We start from the raw sequence: 18,664 nt of genomic DNA on the forward strand, positions 1-18,664 counted from the left end.
GGACCCTGGTTCACGGGCAGTGGGCGGCCCGTCCCATCTGGGCCGGACCCGAGCCCAGCACGGGGTTGGGCTGTGGAGTTCAGGGCCTCCCCGTGGCTCCCAGCCTGGCGGGGGGCAGGGGGTCGGGGGCTGGAGGTGTGAGACAGATGAACGGAGAGGTAAAACGTAGTCAATTTTATTCCTTTTAAACCACAAAATAGAGTCTTTGGTTGTACAAACATCACTAGTTACAGTCTTGCCAATGGGTGCCAGCTGGGGAGGGGGCAGTTAGTCAGCGGCCAGAACTCCTGAGGGATCTCTTTAAAATGCTAACACCCAGGTTAAAAGACTCAGGGCAAGGGTGGTGGTGCAGCTGGCAGGGCCCCTACCCCAAGTCCAGAGGAAGTCCCGGAGCCTCTAGGAGGGCACGGGGCCCAGGCCACGGCGTCCTGGCCGCACTGGGCGGCGGCTGCTGCACAGTGTCACCTCCTCGGGGCCCACGGTGCCCGGCGACGGCCTGCCCAGAAGCACCATGGCCACCTCTCCGTCCTCCTCCTGCAGGCCTGGTGGGCAGAGGCAGGGGGCTGAGCAAGCTGATGGGGGGCCAGGCACCCTGGCTGTCCCCTGGGCCTAGCCTGCCACTCACCAGGGCTGGGAGACGGTTCCAGGGACCTCAGCTCCTCAGCAAAATCTGGGGACTGTGAAGGGGAGAAGGATTAGGTCAGGACGGCACCCCAGGCCTGCCGGCAGCCGCCCCCGACAGCCTGGGGTCCCCGCTGAGCCCCGCTCGTGCAAGGAACAGGATGAAGACAGACAGAGGGAGGGGGACAGGCCTGGGGGCGGGTACAGGGCCGCAGGAGGAGCGCGTGGCTGTCCTGCCGATGGGCCTGGTACCTGCAGCTCACAGACAGGTCTGGAAGAAGGAAGGGCTGCAAACACCCTGTAGTCAAACTTCCTCCCAGACAAGGCCTTGAAAGGACAGCGTGAGGGAGAAAGGCAGAGAGCATGAAGAGGGGCAGAGGAGGGGGAGTCTGGGGAGGGGTGCAGGGTGGCAAATAGCTGCTGGCTCCTCACCAGGCGTCCAGGGGAGGTGCTGGTCTGGGGCCCGAGGTCTGGGGGGACAAGAAGTAGGCATTGGCAGAGGTCTGGGCTGCAGGGCGCCCCCCCCCCAAGACTGGCCACAGACCTTCCACGGGGGTGGGTGAGGGGGTGGGCGCGGGCGAGGGGGCCTCGGCCAGCCGCTCCAGGGGCCCCCGCCGGCTCCGGCCCTCCTGGGACTTGCTGAGGACCATCTGTGCGCGGAGGGCGTCCTGCTCCAGGGACTTCATCCTGTGGCAAATGGGAGGCGGGGCTGGGTGGCGGGCACGCCGGGGGGCAGTGGGGGCAGGCAGGCCTCCTGCGGCCACCAGGGCCTCACCTGGCCGCCCTCCACAGGGCGCGCTTCTCGGCCTCCAGGGCTCGGCGCTCAGCAGGGGACAGAGCCCGGTCGGGCACGGGCGCGGACAGCTCGGGGCTCTGCACACGCAGCCGCTCCTGATGGCGCCGTTCCGCTTTGGCCGTGCGCACTGGGGCGCCACCTCCGAGAGGCTGGGGGGACGAGGGGCTGAGCCTGGGCCGGAAGACAAGGCAGGAGGACCAGGTGGGTGGGGGGCCGCTGGCATGGGGATCCCGGGGAGACGTTAGGTGCTGCCCCTCACCTTGCAGCAGGGCCGGCCCAGGGCGGCGGCTCCTCGGGCTCTTCGTCGTCAGGGGCCTCGCCGTCCAGGTCCAGGCTCAGCGCACCGTCCTCTGCCTCCCGCATCAGCTGTGCCCTCTTCTGCTGCAACTTTCGGGCTGAGGTGGGGGTTGGGAGGGTGAGACCTGGACGCCCACCCGCCTGCCCCGCCCACCCCTGTGCACACCTACCTTCCTCCTCCTGCATCTTGCGCAGGTCATCAGCACCCACCAGTGACACGCGCTTTGGGGCCCCTCGGCCTGGGGCACCCGCACCTCCAGCTCAAAGTATTTCTGCCGCTCACGGAAAGAGAGCTGCTCCGGGGAGGCCATGGGCCCAGGTGTGGGGGGCTGCGGGAAGTGGGTCCTGAGACCTGGCCCCTCGGGGCACACGCCCCCCAGGCACACGTGCCAGCAGGGGCTCCGCTGCGTACCTGAGCAGGGGTGTCCTGCAGTGGGTGAGGACCGGGCACAGCAGCAAAGGTCCTGTAGGCTTGCTTCACGTTGGTGGGCAGCGCGTCCGGAGAGGGTGGGGACGGGGGCTAGGGAAGGGGATGCACCTGAGCCGGCGAGGACCGCTGTCCCGGCTGCAGCCTCCCCCAGCTGCCTGACTCCCACGCCCAGCGCAGAGCTCTCAGAGGGCATCACCTCTACGTCTGGGCCCACCAAGCCCCTGGCCAGGCCCATGCGGGTTTTCTCAGGAAAGGGCAGGGTGGGGCCAGAAGGTCAGACTGGGATCCAGGTGAGGGGGTAGGGATGTAGGGAAAAGACCCACTGGAGCCACCTTGCCCGAGGGCACTGCCAGGGCTGACCCCCGCCCACCGCCCCCATGCAGTAGACCCGGGAGCCTCAGCAGGCTCAGCTTGCCCCCTCCCCACAGCTATGTCTGCCCCGGGGCATAGGGAGGGGCGGCTGGCAGGTGCTGTCCCCAGGCACCGCCTCTGTGGAGGAGGGGGCACCGTCCTATACCCCTGCCTGGCATGCGCTCACCTGCTGGCAGCTCGGGAGCGGGGACCCTCAGCTGTCTTCCCTCCTGTGGTCCCAGGCGGCACCTGCAGGGGTCAGGCAGTGCCAGGGGAGGGTCAGGCAGGGCTGAGGCCCCACAAGGAGTTGCTGGGAACGGGGGTGGGGTGGGGTGGGGGGAGGGCCTGCCAGAAGCTGCTCCTCGGTTCCCCAGCTGACCCTAGCCCAGGCCAAAACCACGGTGCAGCCAGCACGAGGGAGCCCCACCAAAGGCCACGGCCTGGAGGCCCCAGGCTCCCCGATGCAGGGTGGCAGTTGCTCCACGAGCACCCCCACTACCCTCCCCGTATACTTGGAAGGGATGTGAGCAGGGATGCTGGGTGCCCCCGCCCCTGGGCTCCCCCGCTCAGCTGTCCCTGCCTAAGGAACAAAGGTCTGCACTAAAGCCCGTGGCAGCCCCCGCCCGCTCCCCCGAGCACGGCCTCCTGGCAGCCACTATGGCTCTTGGAGAGGGGGTGAGACCCAGAGCTCCGTGCTGCCTGCCCCGGTGTCTGGTGTCAGGGTCCCTCCGGGCTGACCTCCCGCGCAGGTGAGTCAGGGGAGGGGGCTTCCTAGGAGGCCGCCGGCGCCCTCCGCTGCCTCAGGGCTGGCTCCAGGAGGAGGCAGGGCCCTGGTGCGGGTGCCCCCCGCCAGTGCACCCCTGCAGGCCCTACCGGGAAGCCCCGTCCCCCGGGGTCTCCATGACCAGGCCGGGGGTGTGACCTGGACACGACACTGCCAGCAACAGGTGTGGGGGCCCGAGGTGCCGACCCTGGTGGCAGAGTCAGCAGCGCTGCGAGGGGCCTGCGGATGCAAGGCAGGGGACAGGGAAGTGGGCGCCGGGGCTGGGCGTGCACGGAAGCCCCGTGTGTAGGGCAGGGGCGTCCGGACACGCACCACGGCCTCCAGTCCCCACTGTGGGGTTGGTCCCGGCAGCTCCTTCTCCTGTGGGCAGAGGAGACACAGGTCAGGGACGGCCAGCCTCGGGCCCTCTGGCCTGGGGGCAGCCGCTGTCGGCGCTCTGACCTTGCCACAGCCTTCAGGGCTCAGCTCCCGATCGATGGAGGAGACGCTCTCCAGACTGTTCCGGCGGCCGACGCCTGCCGCGAAGGGATTAGCGATGACGCCTGGGGACACCTGAGGAGACGACGAGAGGGGCGCGCTAAGGTCAGGGCCACCGATCCAAGGTCCCCTCCAGGGGCCGGCCAGAGCCCCAGCCGAAGACCTGGTGGTGAGCACACAGCTATGGCAGCCTTGCGGGGGGCGGATCGTGACCGGCCCTGTGGGCCACCTGGGCCACTGTCTGCAACACGGGGTAGCCACGAGTTATGGATGCACGTTGTGGGCACCAGCGGCCATTTGGACATGTGACCGGAGGCCGGGGAGGCCAACTGTGGACGGTGAGCCCAGGAAGCAGAGGGGTGAGTACACGGCAGGGGGCAGGCAGTGGACAGCAGGCAGTGGGTGCCCGCACAAGACCCTGCTCACACTCACACGCCGCTTCTGGAACCTGCAGCACGAGCACCCGGGATAGACCGAAATAAAGGACACGACGCCGGAGCAACACGGAGGCTGTGAGCACAGGGGAGCCCACTGTCTGGTGGGCAGCAGGGGTGTGGGGGCGAGAGCAGGAATGCAGGCGGATGGAGACACGGATGGCTGTCCCCCCAGGCCCACATGGGGCCCGTGGCTCGGCCCTGACCATCGGGAGGAACCAGAGAGGGCGCAGCCCCCACGCCGGCAGCCGGCGGAGAGCAAGGGTGAGGGGAGGGCAGCAGCCCCATGGGGGCGAGGACGGAGGCGCCCCAGCAGGGATGCCATCAGGACACATGGCGCCACTCATGACGCAGGTGGGCGCGGCGGGCAACACCTGAGAGATGCGGGCGCGGCGGGAACACGCGGGACGGAGGCCCGACCAGCACACAGACTCTGACACGAGCAGATTTAAGGACACGCTGAGATGCCCACATTCCGGACTTCTGGAAGACACTTGTCCAAAGGCCTCAGGTGGCCTGGAGAGGTGGGGCCTTCAGGCCAGGTGGGGAGGGGCAGGTGGAGGGACGGGCAGGGACAGGGCTGGTGGAAGGACAGAGAGGAACAGCACAGGAGGAGGGACAGCGCAGGTAGAGGGATGGGCAGGAACGGGGAGGGAAAGAGCAGGGACAAGGAGGGGGGAGGGACGGGGAGGGACGGGGAAGGACGGGGCAGACAGATGCAAGGCAGCCTCCGGGTTGAGGCCTACCGTGAACTCCCTCCCCCATGGCCAGGACTCCCAAACGGCCACATTTACTCCCATCCACGCACCCAGCCGTGGCAGGTCCCGAGGCCGGGAGCACACGGAGCGCAGACCTGGCTCGTGAACAGCACTCTCTGTCCTCGGGGGAACGTGACGCAGGCCGGGAGGGCAGCAGGCGGCTCACAGATGAGCCACGTCAGGAGCCCGCCCGTCGGCCACGCTGCCCCTCGTGGAACGAGAGGCCAGTGAGGCCGCGGGGACAGCACGCGGGGAAGGGGGTGCTCCTGTGGCAGCCCACGGCCAACAGGCGGGCGCGGGGGATGGATCTACAACATCCCCGTCGGGACCACCACAGGACCGACGCCAAGAGCAGCCCCGGGTGCTGGGGGCGGCGGGTGGAAATGCGACGAGGAGCAGGGCGTCGAGACACCCTCACGTCCCCGAGGTACGCCCCACGTTCCAAGGGGAAAGAGTCCCTTCGAGTGGGGAAGCCTGGGGACACGATGTGGAGGCTGCCAGTGACAGGACGCACAGCCATCCACGCCTGTCCGGAGGCTGAGGAGGGTGGGGAGACACACTGGGGTAACCTGGTCAGAAACGCACCCACTCCAACCTGCCTCGAGCGGCCACGGGGCTCTGCACCAGGTCAGGTCAGGGAGGTGAGCCAGCAGGCGCCCCTGGACTGAGCCCTCGGCTACGAGGGACGCCGTGGGGGCCAGGGAGGCACACAGGCTGCAGGGCGGGATTCTGTGGCCTGTTCCTGCCACTTTTTTCTAAACTCAGAATTATTTTATGGGGCAGCCCGGGTGGCTCAGCGGTTTAGCGCCACCTTCGGCCCAGGGCGTGATCCTGGAGACCCGGGATCGAGCCCCACGTCGGGCTCCCTGAATGGAGCCTGCTTCTCCCTCTGCCTGTGTCTCTCTCTCTGTGTGTCTCTCAGAAATAAAATCTTAAAAGTTATTTTATGTATTTACTTACACTTTTTCTTTTTTTAGATTTATTCATGAGACACAGAGAGAGAAACACAGGTATCACCACCATCCCTGGAAACATGGGAGGCCCGGGGTACACCTAGCTGGGAGCCTAACGACACAAACAACTACTTCCAGTGCCTTAAAAACACAGTATTTTGGGATGCCTGGTGGCTCAGTGGTTGAGCATCTGCCTTTGGGTCAGGTCATCTCCCGAGCTCCTGGGATCCAGTCCCATGTCGGGCTCCCTGCGTGGAGCCTGCTTCTCCCTCTGCCTGTGTCTCTGCCTCTCTGTGTGTCTCATGAATAAATAAAATCTCTTAAAAAGAAAATAAAATTTAGGACAGCTCGGGTGGCTCAGCGGTTTAGCACCGCCTTCGGCCCAGGGCGTGATCCTGGGGACCCGGGATTGAGTCCCACGTCGGGCTCCCTGCATGGAGCCTGCTTCTCCCTCTGCCTGTGTCTCTGCCTCTCTCTCTCTGGGTCTCTCATGAATAAATAAAATCTTAAAAAAAAAAATTAAAATAAAGTAAAATAAAAAAACAACAAACAGTCCCAGGAACTGGCCCAGCTGGAGGAGCCCGTGACTCTTGGTGGGTCTCAGGATCATGAGTTTAAGCCCCATGTTGGGCGAGGAACCGACACCAAAGACAACAGGACAAACTCACGGCTTTGGTCAGGCTCCAGTCCCGCTGGCCGCAGCCCACACCCCGACGCCCTCCTGCTCACCGACACGGACAGATGGAGGGAAAGGAGCTGCGCGTGTGGAAGGCGGCAGGGCGACGGGCGCAGGGGGCCGGAGGGAGCAGGTGAGTGTGGACCAGGCTGGGGACTCTCCGGGAAAACCGCTGGAAGACGCCCGCTGGCCGCTGAGCGGGCTGGTGAGCCAGCCACCAGGGACGGATGTGACCAGAGGGCAGGGTGCAGCAGCGCTGGCAGGCCGGTGGGCATGCCCTGGAAGCCCAGAAGCAGACGCTGCCCAGACGAGGCCCCTGAGGCAGAGGGAAGCCCGGCATCTGCCCAGGGCTCCACAGCAGGTAGGGGCAGCGGCCCATGAGCCGCGCAGCACCCACTGCAGAAGCAGGGCCTCCAGCCACGTGGGGAGCGCGGCTACAGGGACGTGGCACCAAGGCCGGTTTCCAGAACCTGAGCGGGGTTCACAGGACACCTGTAGGCCCCCGATGCCCACAGGGCTGGAGGCGCGCGGGGGCGGTTTAGAGACTGGGGTGGGCAGGGTGAGGACCCGGGGCGCGCCCGGCCCACGCCCTGCAGCTTCACGAACTGCAGCAAACGTCCAGCCCCTTCGAGTCAACATGAAGCAAGGCCACTGGCTGCTGCTGTCACCCAGGCAGAGGTCCCGGGGCAGATCTGAGGGGCTGCCGCCGAGATCCAGACTAACAAGGAAGCCACAGCCATCCACCAACGGGCTCGGCGCACACACGCTCCTGCGCAGACAGAACTCTGAAATCCAAGCTGACCTCTACTCATCCCGGCCGTCACAGAACCCCCAGGTTAGCAAACACTCAAAAACAAGTCCGAAGTCTTCTATAATAAGAAAAACAGGTAACGTGGCCAATTAGAGATGAAAGTGCAGCGGAAAGTGACCGTACCCAGGGCCCTGTGCAGCAGCTGAGGACACCGGGCACAAGGGTGGCCCCACATGGCCAGGCCCGCGGGGACCTGGGCACTCAGTCTCCACTGCCGACACAACACAGCCACTCCCCCCAGAAACACTCCCAGGAGGATTACATTGCCCTGCCTCTGAAAACTTTTATTAGTACGAAAAAGAAATGTAGGACGACATAGGACGGGAAGAATTTTGAAACGGGGAGACTTTTCTACACAAAATCCTGAATCCAAAAGACACAGAATAAAAGACAAAACTTAACTCAAAAAAAATTTAGAATTTTAAAACTGCAAAGAAACCCTTCTTCAAAAGCAAAATTGACCCAAAGGTTTATATCCCACAAAACAGGAGGCTGATGTTCAGAACGTGCATCAGCGCATCACTTACGGGGGGATGGATGAGGCCGAGCGCCCAGGCTGCAGCACACAGGGCCCCCCGCCTTGACCCCAGGCTGGCTGGCGTGCCACGGGGAGCCAGCACCCTGCACCAAGTGTGGGTGCCCCCCGGAACTCGGGGACACATCACTTTCAGATGTTCAGCCCTGTGCAGCCACTTTCCTCTGTTTGATAACAGCTTTAAAATCAGCAAACGTACAAATTAAAACACCTCAAAACTCTAACACACGGAAAAAGTAAAAGCAGGGCCTCCTCCAGGACCACCTTCTCCAGGCCTCCGCAGAAAGACGCAGGGAGGGGCCGGCATGGGGCTCAGCCCGGCGCCCGGGTGCCCAGTGGGGCACAAGCCAAGGCTCCGTTCCCGTCCACCCCTCGCTGGCCGGAAGTGGCTGCCCCAGAGACCCAGTGCTCGCAGGCTGACCCGAGTGACTGCCCCGTCCCTGTGCGGGTGAGAGCCCTCAGAGGCCTGGGTGGGCTGCAGGCAGGCATGACCCCGGCCCTCGCTCTGGGGGAGCGGGCAGGAGGACAGCAGGGGCCCTACGTGCCATACCCCCACCACAGCTTCTCCTCTGAGATTCAAAGTCCTGGGAACAAGTTGTCTGCTGAGGAGCTGCCAGCAGAGGACGGCGCCCAGAGAGGCTGGGGTCCCCAGCTGGGTCTGCAGGTACAGCCCCAGGGGCCACCTGCCTGGCTTAGACCCCCCAAACCTGCACGTGCTGCCCGCCTGGAAGCTCGCGGCTCCGTCTCCCCTCCCAGGGCCTGGTCGTTCCACACGCCCTCGTGCCCCGTCTTCCTTGGGCCGAACCTCTGCGCACCGGGAGCAGGTGCCTGGACCACGGCCTGGAACTAACCCCCCAACCCGCACTCCACCTGCCGAAGGCTGAGCACTCCCCAAGGCGTGCATGCGGAGAGATGCCCGCGGTCACTCGTCACGGCTGGGGGCGGAGGACCGAGGCGGCAGGCACTGACCTCAGTGGGGGCCACGGTGCTGGTGTCGAAGCCGTCACAGACGAGCACGGTAAGGGTGTCGCCCACGCTGCGCAGCAGCTGCACGGCCTCGCCGTGTGTCAGGCCAAGTAGGCTCTGTTGGTTCACCTCCAGCAACCGCAGCCCCACCCGCAGCCGGCCATCACGCCCGGCCGCTCCCGTGGGGCTCACCTGCAGAGACCCAGGCCTCAGACGTCGGGGGGCCTCTTCCCTGCCCCGAGGAATCCCACGGGGTGGGTCTGGCCAAGGAGGGGCCCTCACCTTGGAAATGAAGATGCCCTCGTCCGTGGGGTCACAGGGGTTCCCCGCGTGGCCCTTGGCGCCCCCTCGAACACTGATGCCCAGCTTCTCCCCGGGGGCCTTCTGGATGCAGAGCTCCCGCATGCCCGGGGGTGGCGGGTCCCTCCTCACGAGCAAGATCAGCTCCAGGCAGGGCCGGAGCAGGGCGCTAACCGCCTCCTGGTGTGTGGCCTCCCGAATGTCCTGCCCGTTCACTGCCAGGATGCGGTCCCCAACCCGAAGGCCACTGCGTGCGGCCAGGCCCCGTGGGAGCACCTGTCAGGGGAGGACAACGTTCAGCGGGCTGGAGGCCTTGCTGCCCCGCGGCCAGCCGGGCCCTCGTACACAGACACGTGTGCGGGGCCTGCACTACCTTGGAGATGAACACGCCAGGCTCCTGGATACCAAACGGGTGGCTGGAGTGGTCAGAGCCCCCGACGATGCTGAGCCCCAGTGGGCCCCCAGCTCTTGGGAGGGAGATCTCCTGGGGATGCCAAGGGACACAAGCACAAGGGGCTGGCTGAACAACCCCCCTGGAGCTGCCCGGGGAGCTTCTCCAGCACAGGGGGTGTACAGACCCCAGCGGCTGCAGTCAGGTCCTCAGGGGCGAGGGGCCCTGGTACCTCAAGGCACATGGGCCACATGGTGAGGCAGTGGGTCTGGAGGGTGAGAGAACCTGCTTTCCTGCCCGGAGGAACTAACACCCACTCCTACAACTTTGTGGGGAGAGGTGGGGAGAGTCGGGCACAGGTAAGGGAGGCATGGATCTTACCTCCACTGGGTACGGCCCCTCCAAGGTGGCAGCCAGCAGGCTAGGAGCCAGCCTGAGTGGCCCAGACTCTCCAGGGCTGGCAGTGACCACGGTGCTGGGGGCTGCGACAGGGGGTGGGGGGGAGTGTGGCAGAGGGCTGGGGGGAAGGGGCCCCCCGGCCTCCCGCTCCAGCAGTAGGGCGATGGTGGGGGACGCGGCGGTCAGCAAGGAGACGGCGTGGTCGTGCCTGGCCTCAGTCATGTCCACCCCGTTGATCTGCAAGAGGGGGGCCAGTCAGGGGGCCCTGTGGGGAGCGGAGCGGACAGGGCGGTACACAGGCCCCGCGCCCCCCACTCACCGAGAGGACACGGTCGCCGACCTGCAGAGTGCCCGCCCGGTGGGCAGCGCCCCCCTCTGCGATGCGTGAGATGAAGATGCCCTGCGGTGGAAAGGAGGGCCGGAGGCACTGAGTCCCAGTCTCTGCCCGGCCCCCTCCCCGCCCAAAGCCCCTCCCTGCCCGGCCCCCCACACCCCTGCCTCACCCCATCGCCAGCCCGGTAAGGTGTGGAGCCTTTCCCGCCGGCGATGCTGAAGCCTAGGCCCTTCTCACTGCGCACAAGGCAGGCCACGTGCCGCTGGCGGAGGGGCCCGGTGGCCTCGGCCTGGAGCAGGGGCAGGCGCAGGCCGGCTCCCCGCCGTTCCCGCGGGCTGTAGTCGTCCTCAGGCCGCAGCGGCGTGACAGTGACCGCGTTCTCGGGCTCCACCATGCGTTCCCGCCACAGCCGCATCTGCACGGTGGTGCCTGCGCCCCGCAGCGCCTCCACAGCCTGGTGGTGCTCTGCGCCGCGTAAGGCCACGCCGTTCACCTGCACAGCAGGAGCAGGACGCGTGTCAGGACGGGGCTGCGGCCGCACGAGGGCTCTGCACACACTCCCGCTGCGGACCACCCCCCAACCTGTGTGACCCCGGGGGGAAGGATGCGAGCGGCTGACAGGGACACGGGGACACCCAGGCCCTGCGGTTCCCCCACCCATCCCCAACCCAGGCAGCCCTAGATGCAAGATGCCTCCAGCGCCTGAGCTCACTGGGCATTCTGACCCTGAGCCTCACCCTGACCCCGGCTCCGTGAGGCTCCCTCCCTCCAGCTCAGCTCTCCCTACCCAGGGGGCCACAGCAGCTCCTCCCAAAGCTACGAGGGGACCTCAACCCTGCCTGGGCGGACGCGCGGCTGGCTGGTGGCCCCCGTCCACTGCCCCTTCTGGGCCCCCGCAGGAAGGGCCGGCTGCCATCAGACCCGCCCTGGTGCGCCCGCCCGGTCAGCACACGCACGCAGCCTCCGCGGAAGCCCCTGCCCCGTTGCTAGAGGACTGACCACCTCCCCAGCCGCTGCTCCCGGCACAGCCAGCGCCTGCACCCCTGGGCTCCTGCCCTGATGGCCAGGGCTGCGCGGACCCTGAGACGTGTCGCCGACTCACCTCAAGAAGCTTGTCGCCCACCCGGACCCCTGCCCGGGCTGCGGGGCCCTCCTCGGACACCCGTGAGATGAATATGCCCTAAGGAAGAAGCGGGAGCTGAACGGAGAGCGAGAGCACAGAGGCCCTGAAGGGGGGAGCGCAGAGCGCCGAGGGCTAGCGCACGGCACACTGTGTCTAAGTAACCCGCCTGGGCCGCTGTCAGGGTCGGGCGCCTGGGCAGGGTGTCCTGAGGTGAGCAGGGGCCCGGAACAAAGTGCGCCGAGACGTCGGAAGGTGCGGCACAACTTCCCGCAGGACCACACAGGCCTCACGGGAAAAAAGGGCGCTGGGAGAGGGGTCCCCGAGGCGGCATGGCTCCTCACCTCGTCGTCCCCCTTGTAGGGCGTAGAGCCCTTGCCACCGGCGATGCTGATGCCCAGGCCCCCCGTCTGCCGCACGATGGTGAGCGTCAGCTAGAAACAGAACAGAAACACTCACTGTCTGGGGGCTGCTGTGGGCCTGGCGGGGGTGGGGGGGTCTGCGCAGGGACGGGCACCTGCCAGGGCAGAGCACAGCCTGGCTGGAGGCCCGTGCCCCGCCCCCTCCTGCACACCCGCCTCTGACACTGCTGCCTCCCCGGGCCCCATGCCGGGGCTGTCGCCTGTGTCGGGCTGGCACGCCCCAACCTAAGGGGTGCACAGAAGCTCTTAAGGGGCGGGGGTCTGCACAGGCGTGCGGGGGGCTAGAGGAGCGAGCGCCCGCAGCCCGGGAAGCAAGACCACAGCCCGGGACACAGAGCACAGAGCGAGTACAGACCTCTTCCTCCTCAATGCGTGCGGGCTCTATCAGCAGATTATTGGCCTGGTCAAACGACACCCCCTGTTAGGACAGGACCAGCGAAGGCATGCAGGTGAGCCACCGCCCCCGCCCTGCCACTGCCTCACCCAGCCCCGCCAAGAGCAGAAGGGAGGCACGACCACACCAAGCTCCCGCAGTCCGAGCGCCAGCCCCTCCCTGGGCGTGGGGTCCTTTCTAGTCCAGGACTGTGGGCGCCACCACTGCCACCACTGCCACCACCACCACCACCGCCACCACCATCACACAGGATGGGCTCAGCTGGTCCAGGGGACCCCACAGCAGGCTGAGGCCGTGCTCAGCTGTCCCGGATTCCAGCCACCTAGGGCCCTCAGCAGCCACAGCATCACGCCCGTGTGCAGAGCGAGACCTTGACGTCAGAAACACAGACATGCTGATGGGGTAAGATGCCCCCGGGAAGCAGGCAGGACCCTGGGCGGGCCCGAGAGCCACCTGAGGGCCGGGGAGAGGATGTGGGTGAGGGTCCAGTAGGCCTGAAGCCCAGCTCTGAGGAGGACACGAAAAGAAACAAGAATCCGGGCAGCTATGGCGGGGCCGCCCGATCCTGGGGATGGGGCCTTGGAGCCCCAGTCTGAACCCAGCCCAGGAGGGTGTGGAGAGCCCTTGGGGAGCGCCCTCCCCTTCCCCTGGCAGTCAGACTCGGGCCGTGGGCTGACAAGCAGCGGAGACGCTGGGACAGGGCAGCCCAGAGTCGAGAGGGATTGTGAGCAGAGACCCACCTTGATGGAGGGCGCAGAGACCACGGCCTCCTCCTTGTCCTCCTCGGCCACTGCCGCCTCCTCCTCCTCCTCGTCTTCCTCGGCCTCCTCCTCGGCTCGTGGAGCCCAGGGCGTGTTGGGACCGTTGTGCCAGCCCCCAGCCCCTGCCGGGCCCTCACCGTCCGGCTGCGCCCCCTGCAGCAGAGCCACGACGGCCTCGGGCTGGGGCAGCTTGGAGATCTTGAAGTGCTTCTTGTAGTGTGGTGTGTCCTTGCGGATGAGACGCTGCCTCCCGCCAGGCAGGGGCCAGGGTGCCTCCAGCTGCCCCTCCTCGCTCTCGCCATCTTCCCCCACTGGGGGCAGCAGCAGCGTGTCCTCTGCAAAGCGCACTGTGGGCTGTGTGAAGCCAGGCGTGAGATGGTGGCAGGTCGCCCCCCCAGGGCCTCTGAGTAGCATGGCGTCGGACACGGCACTCAGGGCCGGGAAAGAGCCTGCAAGGGAACTTGTGGGAACGGACACGGGGGGCGGAGGCCCGGCCGAGCTCCAGCAGGGAGAGCCCACCGTGAGGCCCAGCCGCACGCTGACGGGTCCCGCCTACACATCTGCTTGGCCTCCGGCACCAGCCTCACCTCCTCATATGTCTCCTCCACAGCCTCCTCCTGGGCATTGGGGGTGGCTTCCTGCTGGCTCAGCCCCTGGGTCTCTGCCGGTGACCCTTCAGGTTCACCTTGGGAGGCGGTGCCTGTGGACGGCTGCGAGTCTTCGCTCAGGCCGGACTCCGTGCTCAGCCTCTTGTCCTGGAGCGGGTGAGGCAGCGGGTCAGTCTACAGCACCCATGGCAGGCTCAGTCCGGCACGGTGGGGGCCGTCCATCCCAGTCCACGGGCAAGTCATGCTGCCATCAGACCGAATGGATGACATGCAAAGATGCTTCTGGGGACCTCCCAGAGCTCTTCCCGAAAACAAGACAACAACGAGCCCCCGGAGAACGCCAGCCTGAGAACAGCCAGGGGCCCTGATGGAGCACAGCTGTGTGAACAGCAGCTTCGCGCGGGGGGGGGGGGGGGGGGGGGGGGGGGGGCACTCTACATCCCCCAGGTGTCACGGGCACCCTGCTGCACCCCTAGGGATCCCAAAGCTTCCCTTTGCCCTTGACGCTAGAACCTCAAGCGGCAGAACCAGGCTTGCCGGACTATGATCCCAGCTCCTAACACTGAAGCTGGTGCTGCCCCTGCCAGTGGCGTGAAAACCTGTGGAGGACACCGACCCCGGGGCCTCACGCTCCAACCCCTATGCCACCTCTGGCAACCCACCATGCTCCTGCCCTGCACGTCTACAGCACACGCTCCCCTGCAACTGCCCCAGTAGCCTTCGCATGACATGACCCTGCTCCAAGGGAGGGCACAGCACACGTGGCCCTGGACCCCCCACCAGGCTCATCCCCCACCTGCCCCAGCCACCCTGAGCCTTCAGAGCCCCACACCCAGGATGACGAGACACCCAGAGCTCCCAAGAGGTGCAAGCCTGCCAGGCTGGTGTCCCTTGGGCACAGTGCAGGTTCCCACAGGCACCTCCTCGAGGGGTGAGGGCGGCCTGGACTCAGGCCTCCAAGAGTAGGCTTCACCGCGACGCTCCTCGACACCCCTCTTCATCACCTTCAGCTCGCTGGGGTGAGGTGTGGCCCGGCGCTGCAGGCCCTGCAACGTGCACAAGGGCACGGGGTGGGGCAGGGTGGGGTCAGGTGAGGGCAGGGAGGAAGGAGCCCACCCAGGGAGCCCCTCGCCATACCCGCTTCTCGGCAGCAGCTCCCTCGGCATCATCGCTGCACACGGGAACCTCCAGAAACTGGATGACGCTGATGCGGCTGGGCGGAGCATCGCTCCAGCTCTCCGAAGGGCTGCTCTGCTGCCCTGATTCCTCTAAGGGAAACGCACATTAGGGAGCCCCACTCGTCTGAGACCATACCCCACCCCCACCCCAGTTCCCAGCTGCCAGTCGCCAGCAACCTACCAAGGCTGGGTGGGGGCTGCTGGGGCAGCAGGTAACAGGTGAGCACCTTCTCGCCAGTCTGAGAATCATCCTCTGTCTGGAACCGGAGCATCGGCTGTGCCTGGTTCTCAGCAAGCCATAGAGCCTTGAGGTTGAGGTGGGTGAGCGCAAACGGCAGACTCTGCAGCCTGGTGGCCAGTGGGCACGGTCAGCTCGGTGGGGGGGGGAGGGGGACGGTGGGCACGGCCAGCCCGGTGGGGGGGGATAGTGGGCACGGCCAGCTTGGTGGTGGTGGGGGGGCGGTGGGCACGGCCAGCCCGGTGGGGGGGGGGGATGGTGGGCACGGCCAGCCCAGTGGGGGGGTGGATGGTGGGCACAGCCAGCTTGGTGGGGGCGGGGGATGGTGGGCACAGCCAGCCCGGTGGGGGGCGGGCGGGTGTGGGCACTCACCGGTTCCCGGCCACGTCCAGCACATGTAACTCAGCCGTGTGGGCGAGCTCGGCTGGCAGGGTGGCCAGGCGGTTGTCCCTCAAGGAGAGAACGCTGAGGGCCGCACAGCCTCCAATCTCTGGTGGCAGCACCTCCAGGCGGTTCCGGTCTGCGTTGAGGTTGGTCAGCTTGGTCAGCTTCCCCAAAGACCGAGGCAGAGCCTGGGTAGGAAAAGGACAGCCAGAGGTTGACAGAAAGCCACCAGAATTTGGAAGGAGAGGAGCACCCCTCAGGGCACCCCCGGCACCTGTTTCCCACCGGCAGCCTCCCGTCCAGGCAGATGGCTGGGCCCGCGCCGCGGCGCCCTATCCCTGCTCCCCCGGTCCTGCCAGGCTGGGCCGTACCGTCAGCAGGTTCTCAGTGAGGATCAGCTCCGAGAGATTCTCACAGTCACCGATGGCCTCGGTCACCTCGCACAGACGGTTCTGGTCCACCTTCAGGATGGACAGCTGCTTTAGCTGACCTGGTGTCGGGGAGAAGGGGCGACGGGCTGCAGGGGGTGGAGGGCCCGAGCAGCTCGCAGCTCGGAGCCCCGCCACGGCCCAGGGCAGCACCCTCCCCACCGCCCTCCCCAGCCCCGGAGAGGACGGCTCTGCACGCCCTGGTGACCTCCCCGCCCGGCCTTCCCCACGCCCCCAGCATCCTGCCCCCTTCTCGGGGCGTCTCTCGGAGCCCAAGCAGTCAAGGCCCTCCCCCCAGGACCCTCCTCTGGGCCAGGGCTCACGGCCAGCCACGCCCCTCCCAGTGCCCAAGCTGGTGCTGACCGATGCCGTCAGGAAGCCTCTGCAGCAGGTTCTGGGAAAGCAGCAGGTCAGTGAGCAGCAGCAGGCCGCCGAGCTCCGCGGGCAACTCCTCCAGCCGGTTCTCCGACACGTCCAGGCACACCAGGCGCCGCAGGTTCCCCAGCTCCTGCGGGTGGGTGCGGAGGGTCAGGGCATGGCCAGGCGTGAGCTAGGGGCTGCTGCACCCTCACTCACCGGGGGCAGTGCCGACAACTGGTTCCGGTCCAGCCACAGTTCCCGGAGGTTAGGCAGAGCCCCGAGGGTGTCGGGCTGCAAAAACAGACAGGGACAGGGCAACGGGGTCAGAGTAACAGCCCGGGGTTCGCCCGCCTTGCCTCGCCCGCCACGGCCCCGCCCTCTCCGCACCAGTACTTCCAGCTCGTTGCCTCCCAGATCCAGCTGTTCCAGCTTGACCAGGAAGGACAGAGACCTACGGAACAAATAGCAGGTTGTGCTTTGGCCATGTGAGCCAAGGCCCCCCAGAACCACGGCCGAGCCGGTGCCAGCAGGAGACCCAAGCCCACTCACGAGGGCAAGGACTTGAGCAGGTTCTCCCGGAGCTCCAGGGTCACCAGGTTGGCGAGGCTGAAAGAGAGATCAGGGCGGGGCATGACGGAAGCTGGGGCGGTGGGGAGAGGAGTGGGTCGGGGCCGGGCCCCCTGCCCTGGAGAGCACTCACTTGCCCACGTCCCCGGGCAGCGCCTGCAGGGACACATCATTCAGGGCCAGGTGAGCCAGGCTGCGCAGCTGAGTGAAGCCTTCGGGGAGCCTACGGCAGAAGCAGGGGACCTCAGGTGTCCAGGAGGGGGATGTGCAGGCCCCGCGCCCACTACTGTCCCCGCTGTGGCCACCACCCACCTAGACAGAGGGTTCCCACTGAAGTCCGCGATTTCCAGAGCCTTGCAGAACTTGATGCTCTCGGGGATCTCGGGGATGTCTGCAGCGGGACAGAGGTCACCTTGGAATGACAGCCGGAGTCTCCGAGAACTCAAAGCCCTTCCCGCCACCCCGGGCTCCACCCCAGCCCACGCTGGGCTCGCACCGTTCCGGGACACGTCCAGCTCCACCAGCTGCATAAAGTTGGCCACCTCAGGGGGCAAGCGCTGGATCTCGTTGTCGCTCAGACCCAGCTTGCGGAGGTTCAGCAGCCGGAAGAAAGGCTGTGGGCAGGGAGAGGGGTCAGGGGAGGACGGAATGTGGCGAGGGGCCCCTTCGGAGCAGACGCAGCTCCCACGGGCCTCTGCCTGGCCCAGGCCACACAGGAACCCAGGGTCCTGCCCCGTCACCCCGCCCCCGCAGCAAGAGAAGGAAAGACGCATGCCCTCGTCTTGCTAATGCTTCCAACTTCCTAACTTTCCGTACCTGGTCCCTTCACGTCACCTCGGACGTGTCCCTGCCACCCTCCCGCCACACGACGGGGTCCGTGTGAGCCCTAGCTGAGAAGTTCACCTCCTGGTTGGGTGACTGTGTGAGCTCCCCTGCAGACTCCACCCACCCGGAAAGAGCCCCCGACCCCAGCCACCCGCCCAAGCCTGTGGCAAGAGTTTGATGCCTACGGAAAAACAGAAAAAAACAAAGGCAAGGGGAGCAGCAGAGGGGGACCGCAGGTCCAGGCAGCCATGCAGGCTCCCGGCAGCGGGGAGGCCAGAGCCCGGCCCTCCACGCCCTCCACACCGGCCGCCCGCCACGCCCTTGGAGGCTCGCAGCCCCCAGGCACCGGCCACTTAGCGCCCGGTGTCCAGAAAGGAAATCCTCCCGTGACCCGCTTCCTCTAGCCTCTCCTCCGGAGCAGCCTCAGGGAGGCGAGGGCCGGGCCCACCTGCAGGGCAGCCCCCCCCCCCCGCGGCGGCCCCCGCTCACCTTGGGCAGCTCGCGCAGCTGGTTGGCGTCGAGCAGTAGCTCCTCCAGGCTGCGGCTGTAGCGGTAGATCTCCTCGGGCACGGCCTGTAGCGAGCAGTGCCGCTTGTCCACCGACTCCACGTGCCGGTTGCAGCGCCACAGCGGGATGCACTTGAGCATGGTGCGGGCGGGCGGGCTCAGGCGCGGGCGCGGGCGGCGGGCTCGGCCGGGGGGCGGGGCTCGGTCCGCATGAGCCCGGCGGCGGGCGGGGGAGGGGCGGCGGCGGCGGTGGCGGCGGCGGCGCTGGGCCCGGCTGCTTGGAGCGCTCGACCCGAGGCGGCCCGCGCTGGGGGGCGGGGTGCGGCCGGGGCGGGGAGGGCGCACGGCCGGCCGCGCTCAGACTCCGGGGAGGCGGCGGCGGCCCCGCATCCCGCCCAGCCCGCTCGCCCGCCGCTGTGCCGCAGCCAGGACGGCCGCCGCTGCCCGCCGGACTGCCCCGCCGACAACCGCCGGCCGCCGCGCAGCCCGCCGGGAAGCCGAGGCCCGCCCTCGCCGCCCAGCGCCTCCGGGAACTGCAACCCCACAAGGCCACGCAGCG

At 67.0% G+C, this 18,664-nt stretch overlaps 1 protein-coding gene across 1 annotated transcript; it reads right to left on the bottom strand.

Moving 5' to 3' along the window:
- Positions 1-159: 159 nt before the first annotated feature.
- SCRIB (scribble planar cell polarity protein) lies at positions 160-18,329 on the bottom strand. The gene is given in 38 exon segments (XM_055314316.1): positions 160-542; positions 626-677; positions 874-948; positions 1,054-1,091; positions 1,166-1,308; positions 1,397-1,588; positions 1,677-1,812; positions 1,885-1,944; positions 1,947-2,043; positions 2,127-2,234; positions 2,683-2,706; positions 2,709-2,744; positions 3,592-3,639; positions 3,721-3,831; positions 8,893-9,081; positions 9,172-9,465; positions 9,563-9,673; positions 9,962-10,216; positions 10,299-10,379; positions 10,483-10,806; positions 11,416-11,493; positions 11,778-11,867; positions 12,211-12,273; positions 12,990-13,364; positions 13,598-13,765; positions 14,539-14,664; positions 14,756-14,886; positions 14,978-15,144; positions 15,407-15,606; positions 15,790-15,908; positions 16,210-16,354; positions 16,423-16,497; positions 16,594-16,657; positions 16,756-16,812; positions 16,907-16,996; positions 17,086-17,164; positions 17,270-17,387; positions 18,088-18,329. Coding segments are annotated over 38 exon segments (4,824 nt in total). The 5' UTR covers positions 18,247-18,329; the 3' UTR covers positions 160-396.
- Between the last annotated feature and the right edge of the window lie 335 nt (positions 18,330-18,664).

The sequence above is a fragment of the Nyctereutes procyonoides genome, unplaced genomic scaffold, assembly GCF_905146905.1.
Source record: "Nyctereutes procyonoides isolate TBG_1078 unplaced genomic scaffold, NYPRO_anot_genome, whole genome shotgun sequence".
Lineage (NCBI taxonomy): Eukaryota > Metazoa > Chordata > Mammalia > Carnivora > Canidae > Nyctereutes > Nyctereutes procyonoides.